This window comes from Schistocerca serialis, chromosome 3 (genome assembly GCF_023864345.2).
Source record: "Schistocerca serialis cubense isolate TAMUIC-IGC-003099 chromosome 3, iqSchSeri2.2, whole genome shotgun sequence".
In the NCBI taxonomy this organism is placed as follows: domain Eukaryota; kingdom Metazoa; phylum Arthropoda; class Insecta; order Orthoptera; family Acrididae; genus Schistocerca; species Schistocerca serialis.
Window position 1 is genome coordinate 358,741,933 of NC_064640.1, and position 10,930 is coordinate 358,752,862.

General features: G+C 43.3%; 1 protein-coding gene across 1 annotated transcript in view; it reads right to left on the reverse strand.

Annotated features, from left to right (window-relative positions):
* The window catches only part of LOC126470163 (katanin p60 ATPase-containing subunit A-like 1), a 169,402-nt gene extending 158,692 nt beyond the window's left edge, over nt 1-10,710 (reverse strand). The window contains exon 1 of the mRNA XM_050097790.1: nt 10,625-10,710. Coding sequence (XP_049953747.1) covers nt 10,625-10,677 — 53 coding nt within the window. The 5' untranslated portion in view covers nt 10,678-10,710. The remainder of the gene's footprint in view (nt 1-10,624) is intronic.
* Between the last annotated feature and the right edge of the window lie 220 nt (nt 10,711-10,930).

A 10,930-nucleotide genomic window follows, 5' to 3' on the forward strand; every position in this document is an offset into this window, starting at 1 on the left:
AGACATGTATGCTTGTCTGAAGAAACGAAGATTGTAACATGAAAATTGTAAAATTGTAAAAAAGCCATCGAGTTGCATGATTTTTGTTAAGCCTCACGTTCACAACGACCGATAATACTATTCTGTGTACTCGCACTCCTTCGGTCATATTGTTAATATCTGGCGTCATTTATCCTCAGTTGGTTCTCCAGTCAGGCCTTATCACGCAGGTAAGAAAAACTCCGTCTTGTGCAACTGAATCATAGTGATCCGGTGCTCGGACTAACAAAAATTAAAGTAAGCTGAGTTGACAGAGTGTACGTTCATCCACGGCATGAGTGTGAAACTCAGTTCGTCCTTCTCTCAAGCGATATCCAGCGAATCATAGATGTAGGGCTACAAACAGATTCCATACTCCTAGATTTCCGGAAAGCGTTTGACACTGTGCCCCACGTAGACTCTTGATAAAGTCCGAGCGTACGGATCAGGTTCCCAGACATGCCAGTGGCTCGAAGACTTCTTAAGTAATACAAACCAGCACGTTGTCCTCGATGGCGAGTGTTCACCAGCGACAAGGATATCGTCAGGAGGGCCACAGGGAAATGTGACAGGACGGCTCTTATTCTAGATATAAGTAAATGATCTGACGGACAGAGTGAGAAGCAGTTAGGTGATGACGCTGTGGTGTACGAGGTGTCGTCGTTGGGTGACTATAGGAGGATACAGGATGACTTAGATACAATTCGTAGTTTGTGTGATGAATGGCAGCTTGCTCTAAATGTAGAAAAATGGAGTTAATTCGGATGAGTAGGAAAAACAATCCTGTGACGTTCGCATACAGCGTAAGTGGTGTGTTGCTTGACACAGTCACATCGATTAAATATAGAGGTATAACGTTCCAAAACAATATGAAATGGAACGAGCACGTCAGGTTGGTAGCAGAAAAGCAGAATAGTCGACTTCGTTTTATTGGGAGAATTTTGGGATAGCGTAGCTCGTCTATAAAGCAGACGGTGTATGTAACGCCAGTGCGACCCATTTTTGAGTGTTGCTCGAGTGTCTGGGATCCCTACCAGGTCTGACTGAAGGAAGCCATCGAAACAGTTCGGAGGCGTGCTGCTAGATTCATTACCGACAGGTTCGATCAGCAAGCAAGTATTACGGAGACGCTTCGTGAACTGAAATGAGGTAGGGAAGACGAAGTTCTTTTTGCGAGGTACTATTGAGGAAATTTAGAGAACCCACAGTTGATTCTGACTGCAGAACGATTCTACTGCCACCAACGTACATTTCACGCGAGGACCACGAAGATAAGATGAGAGAAATTAGTGATCGTACGGAGGCTTATAGACAGTCGTTTTTCCCTCGATCTATTTGCGAGTGGAACAGGTTGCTTTAGGAACATGTACATAGATGTGGATGTCTACTGTCAAGCCTACTTGATAATAGCTGCAAACACTGGAACAAACGAAAGTTGTAGCTCCAGCATCTTGTACGCCAATCTCTTTACAGATGTATTGCATTTCTCCAGAACACTTCAAACAAATCTACGTCTGCCATTCGCCTTTGTAAGACTGATTATGCGTTATCGTCCTATTTCATATAACTAAATATTTATACCATGTGACGTGTGCAAGGCGTTTACCACTAATCCCGTAACTGGATAGTACAGTGTTCTTTCTCTTTGTTCTGGGCATTATCTTGCATTTATCGACGTTTAAGAGGACCTATCATTAACTATACTAAGTAGAAATATGTTGAAGTCTTCGTTCATTTCCTTAAGATCACCAAACGACGATACTTTTCTGTAGACGACAGCATCGTAAAGCGAACAATCTTACAGTAGAGCTGAAGCTACCCGATAAACCAATAATGTATATTGAGAGCAGCAGAAATCCTTCTTAGGACACGCCAGGTGTCACTTTCGTTTGTGAGGAACATTCTCCGTCCAGTATAATAACGGACTGGTTTGTATAAATCAAATAGTCATCGAGTCAGCCACAAATCTGCGAGGCTACTCCATATCACCGTGTGTCGGCCTGGGTCAGTAGTCGACGATTTGACACAGTGTCGAACGGCTTCTGGAAATCTAGAAACATGGAATCTATTGTCTACAAAATTTATTATATGAATAAAGCAAGCTGTGTTTCACGTATTACTAGAATCAGCGATGATTCTCTGTGAGTAGCTCGTTTTTCTGTAGGAACATCATAATGTTTCAGCTTGGAGTATGCTGCAGGACCTTGCAACATACAGACGTCAGCGATATTGGCCTGTAATTATGTGCCTCCAATCGTTCACCACTTTCATAAACAGGAGTTACTTGCGCTCTTTCCCAGTCACACGGTTCTATTCGCTGCGCCAGAGATTTACGATATCAGCTAGGTAGGGAACTAATGTTTCGGCGTATTTGATGTAAAATATATCTAGAATTCCGTCTGGACCTGGTGCCTTGTTTGTTTCAAGTAGTCTTAACCGCTTTTCATTACCGGTCGTGCTTATATGGATATCTCGCACCTGTGAGTCTTTACGGTCGTGAAACATTTGTACGACAGTATTCTCATATGAATATGTCTTTAACTCGGAATGTAACATTCCTGCTTTCTGTTTGCTGTCTTCATTTTCTACATTAGACGGAATAACGAGACATTCGATGGAAGATTTGGATTATACACACATCAAAAAAAGTTTTGCATCACCACGGTTCCGAGAGTTCCAGAACCTGTACAGAAAATTGGAATAGAGACCAACATAAAAATCATATCCAGCCTTTTTATTGCTCATAAAAACCACACATTGCATATTGTACCACCATACGGTAAGACCTTCAGAGGTGATGGCCCAGATTGCTGTACACACCGGTACCTCTAATACCGAGTAGCATGTTCTCTTGCATTGATGCATGCCTGTATTCGTCGTGGCATACTATCCACAAATTCATCAAGGCACTGTTGGTCCAGATTGTCCCACTCCTCAACGACGATTCGGCATAGATCCCTCAGAGTGGTTGGTGGGTCACGTCGCCCATAAACAGCCTTTTCAGTCTATCCTAGGGATGTTCGATAGGGTTCGTGTCTGGAGAACATCTTGGCCACTCTAGTCGAGCGATGTCGTTATCCTGAAGGAAGTCATTCACAAGATGTGCACGATGGGGGCGCGAATTTTCATCCATGAATACGAATGTCTCGCCAATATGCTGCCGATATGGTTGCACTATTGTTCGGAGGATGGCATTCACGTATCGTACAGCCGTTACGGCGGCTTCCATGACCAGCAGCGGCGTACGTTGGCCTCACATAATGCCACACCAAAACATTAGGGAACCTCCACATTGCAGCACTCGCTGGACAGTGTGTCTAAGGCGATCAGTCTGATGATCGGGTTACCTCCAAACACGTCTGGTTGAAGGCATATATGACACTCATCGGCGAAGAGAACGTGATGCCAATCCTGACCGGTCCACTCGGCATGTTGCTGGGTCCATCGGTACCGCACTGCATGGTGTCGTAGTTGCAAAGATGGACCTCGCCATGGACGTCGGGAGTGAATTTGTGGATCGTGCAGCCTATTGCGCACAGTTTGAGTCGTAACACGACGTCCTGTGGCTGCACGAAAAGCATTATTCAACATGGTGGCGTTGCTGTCAGGGTTTCTCCGAACCACAACCGTAGGTAGCGGTCATCCACTGCAGTAGTAACCTTTGGGAGGCCTGAGCGAGGCATGTCATCAACAGTTCCTGTCTCTCTGTATCTCCTCCATGTCCAAACAACATCGCTTTGGTTCACTCCGAGACGCCTGGACAATTCCCTTGTTGATAGCCCATCCTGGCACAAAGTAACAATACGGATGCGATCGAACCGCGGTATTGACCGTCTAGGCAGAGTTGAATTACAGACAACACGAGCCGTGCACCTCCTTCCTGGTGGAATGACTGGAACTGATCGGCTGTCGGACCCTCTCTGTCTAATAGTCGCTGCTCATGCGCGATTGTATACAGCTTTGGGCGTGTTTGGTGACATCTCTGAACAGTCAAGGGGACTGTGTCTGTGATACAATACCCACAGTCAACGTCTATCTTCAGGAGTTCTGGGAACCGGGGTGATGCAAAACTTTTTGATGTGTGTATATTCCTGGCTTTGTACCAGAATGGGAGTGATCTGCAGAGTAATAAACTTAGACAAGACTTCATGTAGCCATGATGGTAACGTAACCTTACCGGAACCGGTTATCGAAATAAATGCTTTAGTAGTGATCATGGCTATTTGTAATTTTTCTTCAGTGTTTAGGAAGGTTTGGAGCCTTCACTGATTTTAGCGCATATAACCAGAACGTCCTAACATTTTCTGATTCGCCTTCGCCACCTCTGACCGTGAAGGTTATTGTAGGTTTCACGCACGGCTCTTCTTACGGATGCACAATTTGCTCTTAACGTTTCTCCATCAGTTTCCCTGTAGTCTCTTCTGTAGCGATGGTAGAGTTGTTCCTGTTTTTGAAAAATTCTCCGTTTGGTACCATTAAACCAAACTGTGTGTCTTTCCTGTCTTTATAACTTTACAATGAACGTATTTATCTAGGTCGCGGTTTTATAACGTGTCTCAGCTTTAAGCACAATTGTTCTGAGTTTGCCGGATCTGAAGAAAATGTTATCAGTTTTTCCTTTAATGGAGTTGTCAGTGACTATTTATTATTTCGACCGACCACAGACACTCTCCTAGCTGTGTTACTGTCATTTTTTTTCCATTGATGACCATTGTTCCTGTTCTAACATCATGGTTTCTAATCCATCCTTTGTTGGTGACAGCCTCGAAAATATGGGGTTTCTTTCGCCTATGGGTTGACGGACAATCGCACTAATTCTTCGAGGAATTCGTCAGACAATGTATTTAGTATTACTTCGTAAGACTATCTATTCTTACCACTGATAACATGTGGTTTGATTTCCGAGCCGAGACTGGGTAGGTTAAAGTCACCACCTACAGTGTGTTCGGGATATTTCCGTGCTAACGACTTTAGCCTGTCTTTGAATGACTCTAAGACCGATCTGTGTGAATTCGGTGATTGTTAGACACATCAAGTTGTTAATATATGTGTATCGACTCCGTTTACTATTATCTATACTAGTTCGTAGTCAGATTCATTTCGGTCCTCGCTATATTTAGTGTATCTGCTTATCGCTGTAAGCACTGCTCCTCCGAAGGAGCCTAATCTATCTTTCTGACATACGTTGGTCGATAATGTCCCTATTCTGTACTCCAGGTTTCAATGAACTCTCAGTTCCTATCGTAATGTGGGGGTGACTGCTTCCTACGAGACCCGTGAGCTCTGGAACTTGGTTGCGAACACTCTGGTAGTTGACAACTAATATTTAGAGATTCTCTCTCACCGGGTTCGCTATTTCCTGTTGAAATGCTTTCACATCCGCAATAATCAGTTTACGAGAAAGAGACTGGTACTCTTCCGCAGTGTGCTAGCAATGGTACTTGTCAATTACTACGTACTCGAACAGAACTCAATTTGGCTGTGTATTTCTCAGTTACGATGATCCTGTTTCCCATGATCGACTTCTAAATCATTAATGTGTTATACCTTATTGTGAAAATGATTTTATTCAAATAAAATAATGAGTAACAGCAGACAGACAGTACTATAACGGGAGACAAGAAATGATTCGCACCTTAATATCAACAATATTACAACTATTATACTTCATTAGGGGCAGTGATAAAAATTTTGAAAAATAATAAGTTTTTCTGGTCGGCTTTCAATTCTACATGTTCTCTCCCGAATATTAAGCACTAGACGCTACCGAGCTTTATCTGGGCTAAGAGAATCTTTTAAGTGTGTCAGCCATATGGGAACGTCTATTACGCTGGAGATATAAAAAGTTAGCTCCCTTCTCGCTCGAACACGTTTGCAACAACTAGTACACACTATAACATGTCATGAAAAACAATAACGTTGACTCATATCCCCTTAGGTGACGAAGTCATGGTATAGCTATATGCATATATAAAGTTTGGTAATATAACTTACAAGGTATAAAAGACAGTGCATTGACGCAGCTGACATTTGTACTGAGGTGATTCATTTGAAAAGGTTTCCAACGTTATTATGGTCGCACGACGAGAATTAACAGACTTTGAATGCGGAATGGTAGTTGGAGCTAGACGCGTGGGACATTCCATATCGGAAGTCGTTAGGGAATTCAATATTCCGAGATACATAGTGTCAAGAGTGTGCCGATAATTTAAAATTTTAGGCAATATCTCTCACCACGGACAACGCAGTGGCCGACAGCCTTCACTTAACGTCCGAGAGCAGCAGCAGTCGCGTACAGTAGTCAGTGCTAACAGACAAGCAAATAATCCTAGAAGTCACTGTGGGGCATACGATGAACGTATTCTTTAGGACAGTGCGTCGAAATTTGGGGTTAATGGGTTATGGCAGCAGAAGACCGACTCGAGTGTTTTTGATAACAGCACAACATCGCTTACAACGTCTCTCCTGGGCTCGTGGCCATATCGGTTGGATCCTAGACTACTGGAAAACCGTGGCCTGATAAGAGCCTGGTAAGAGCTTATGGTAGGTCTGAGTATGGCATAGGGTAGGGCTGAGTATGGCACAGACCCCACGAAGCCATGGGCTCAACTTGTCCACAAGGGACTGTGCAAGATAGTGGTGGCTCCATAATGGTGTGGGCTATACTTACACGATTTACATGGAATGGACTGGGTTTTCTGGTGCAACTGAACTGATCATTGGCTGGAAATGGTTATATTCAGCTACTTGGAGACCATTTGCAGCCATTCATGGACTTCATGTTCCAAAACATGTCACCGAGCCACAATTGTTAGTGACTGGTTTGAGGAACATTCTGGACTATTCAAACGAATGATTTGATCACTCAGATCGCCCAACATAAGTTCCATCAACCATTTATGGGACATAATCTAGAGGTCAATTGGTGTACAAAATCCTAAATCGGTAACACTTCCTAAGTTATGGACAGCTATAGAGGCAGCGTGGTTCAATATTTGTGCAGGGGTGTTCCAGCGACTTATTGAGTCCACGCCACGTAGAGTTGCTGTACTGCGTTGGGCAAAATGAGGTCCGACATGATATTGGGAGGTATCGCATGACTTTTTTCACCTCACTGTATGCCATCTAGAAAAGGTGGTAAACGAAGACGGTTGTGTTCAGCCGACAATTAAAGGAATCAGATAGTTAAAGAATTATATGTCCTGATCTTTTTCTTTTATGTATATCTCAAAATCTACATGCAGATTAGATCTCCATATAATAGCACTGGTGCACTCTGGAGAAGTACCTACAATTTTCCACCACAGTTCTGCGACTATAAGCATGCTAAGAAGTCCGTCTACAGTACGTAGTATACACATATGAGCGAATGCTTTCTCTAGGCTGCTGTTATGTGACTACTAAAATATTTCTTGTCAGTTACGATAGCAGTCTAAATAAATATGCAGATTTCGAAGTTTCGAGCAACATATCTGTGTTACATGTGCCACAAAAGAGATACCGTAAATTACTATGCTGTTAAAAGCACCCGTTTCATAAACAGTATGCTTGTTCGTTTCCTGTTATAATGCAGTTAGATATCTAATTCTAGAAACCAGAATCGAATTGTTTTTTACCTAGCTTGCCAATGAAATTGCGAAGGAAACACTAAAATTAACTGAGTACTGTCTCTTTAGTAGATGCTTGAAAGGTACCCGCCTAGAAGTCGACGAAGTGTAAAGCGACCCATGAAGTTCTGGAAAGCTACATGTTTGTGCCACACTCCACGTAAGGCGGGAGTACTGTTTTTGAAACCAAAACGAAGTGTATTTTGAGCAGTTACTATTATTGTTGGTGTGGTCTTCACTCCAAAGAATGGTGTGACGCAACTCTCCACGATAGTCTATCCAGTGTGAGTCTGTTCATCTCTGCGTCACTGCTGCAACATCAGCCATTTAAACTTTCTCACCGTAGTGGTACCACCCCAACCCCCCCCCCCCCCCAAAAAAAAAAACCAAATTAACGATTCCTTGATGCCTTCAGATGGGTCGTATCAATCGATCCCATCTTTTAGTCTAGTAGTGTCATAAATTTCTTTTCGCCGCCATTCAATCCAGTACCTCTCCATTAGGTATTCGATAGCAGCCGGTAATTAATTAATACGTACTGTCGTGCACGGATTTAATATGTGGCCTGGATTAGCGATCGGTGGAATAGTACACCGGCCAGTCTGCGCGTAGTTTCTCGCCAGTTTCTTACAACTCATTCGGTGTATACGGAGCTGTTAACGATCTTCATTGCAAAGGCACGTTAAAACTCGTAAACTCACAGAACAAGGTTTAGAGGATTCACAGACAGATCAGCATAAACGGAAGAGAATTAAGTGACTATAGGCACCGAAGAAGAACAGCGTACTGCCGAAAGGCAACGTAACATTGTGTTATAAGAGAGGAATAAAAGTGAGTGAAGAAGGAAACACGTTCGAGTACATGAGACAAGACTGATGGCAGGTATCGTCGCCCAAGCTACCTCATCTTGCTTCTGCCGCAGTTTTTGTCAATACTGTCGTCGCAAGACTCTCCGGTCTCAGTGATGCAAATATAGCGCGGTACAATGACACCGCTGGATCAATAGACGCAACTAGGCAACGGTGAGGCGAGACAGGTGTGTATCTTATTGGAGGCAAGTCAGCTGCTTCCCAGCCAGGTCACTAGTGAGCGGGTCAGATACTTAACTCGCTGAATGGCACGCATTCCGACCAGCGCACGTAAACTGCATCTTGCTGAAAAACGATAAGAAACTACTAAGTGAACGGTTACTTGGACGGCTGAGAAACACGGCAATGACAAGAATGATTGGATACCTAGCACTAGAGGTACAAGGTATAAAAACACAAGCCTTCCACAGTGCTTGTCATCGTGCTGTCAGTATAATGAAAAAAGAGCCACAAGAGTGATGAAGAGCTGTTGAGTGACGGCTGCAGAGACCATATGGCAGCAAGTGCCAGCCCAACCGGCGACAAGCAACCAGGGGTACCCACAAAGCGGTGCCAGCTCCCCTAGTGAGAATTCATTTAGTTCAAGAATATGAAAAAGGGCCTGTAACCGCAGCCCCGAATTCTTATGACCTAAAACACCTGGAAAATTAATACTGAAATGTCCTGAAAATATCGATAAACTGACGTAAAAACGATATAAAACGTATGTAAAGTGAGTCATAAAATGGGAAGTTAGTGAAAAACTTCATAGGAGGTTGGAGCTGAAATTAAGAAAAGAATAAATAATTAATTGAAAATCGCTATATTACATTACAGTATGCTACGAGCATATTGCTCGTTCTTGCCAACATTGAAGCAATGAATCATTGTGTCATAACTTGACTTTAAACACGAACAAGTAAAAAGATGGTAGTTCTCTTTGTTTTCCAGATTTTGTTGGTATCGATACTGGTTAGATGAAGGTCGCACGTGATTACCTCAAGTGAAAAAGACATTTATGTTATATTTTAAACCAAACAGAGAACAAAAGCGAAAATAGGACAGTTAATAACTGATTTGCAGTTTGACACAGCTTACTAGCTGCGTAGTACGAATTTTATCTCGTGTAATGTGGTTGAAGTTGTTCACATAGACTCTTATCTCTCTCTCTCTCTCTCTCTCTCTCTCTCTCTCTCTCTCTCTCTCTCACACACACACACACACACACACACACACACAAAGAGAGATTTTATATTTCAACAGACGTTTTACACGTTGAATCGTTTTATTCCAATTCATCCTCTTCGCTTCTCTCTCTCTCTCTCTCTCTCACACACACACATACACACACAAAGAGAGAGAGAGAGAGAGAGAAGCGAAGAGGATGAATTGGAATAAAACGATTCAACGTGTAAAACGTCTGTTGAAATATAAAATCCGCTAGACAGTGGACAAAAGAGCAGCAATCGTTCGTGGAATCCGTCGTTTTATTACAGGTGATCAAGATTTCAACTATAACATAATCATCTTTAGTGTATGTAACAATAGGTGACATTAGTCCACTAATGTCATCTTTTGTTATATCCAATGAAGATGATTACGTAATAGTTGAAATCTACATCTGCTGTAATGAAACGACGGATTTCGCTATCGATTGCTGCTCTTTTCTCCATTGTCTATATTCAACGATCGCTGCGCGTGATGGGATCATACGGATTCCAGTTTGACAAAAACCTCTTCTGGTAGAGCAGTAATTTAGCTATTAAGGCAGGGGAAAGAAAACACAAGATAAGCTATAAGTTAGAACAATTCGAAGATACACAACTCACATATTACTGATTTATGAGAACCGAAACAGCATATTTTAGATGCCGTTCGCAAGAGAAATTTATAACATAAGTTAGCAATCTGAATTGTCTTAGTTGAGCGCTAATACAAAGAGTGTAACATTATTTGCAAGAAATCTGAGATTTATATAAGCAGTCGTCTAGCCGGTCGAACAGACAGCGGTCAAAGAACTGTGACGTGGCGCGCTGCATAGTTATCAGTACGGTTGACTCGGGCGCTCTCTTCGAATACGTGCGGTTTAAAACACGATAGGCGAGGAGCAGTTTTCGTGCTTCAGTGTGAAAGCTGTGCCGCCTAACTCACTTGAAGAAGGGGTCATCGAGGAACTCCCTCATGAGGGAGCCGAAGAACGCCATGTCGAGCCGCGCCAGTGCGAACGTCTGTTGCCAACTGCGTGCGCACAAGGCAGCCGCAACCGCACCGCAGCCCAGGCGCCAGCCAGCCGCGCTTGCGCACTCCTGCCGCTGCCGCCAACAATCGAGCGGCGCTCCAGCGAGACGCATCTTTCCATTCACTGCCTTCGCACAATAGCGAGCAAAACCAGAAACAAAAGCTGAGAGGACAGCGCGAACGAACATAATACCCCCCCCCCCCCTCCCCAGATACGAA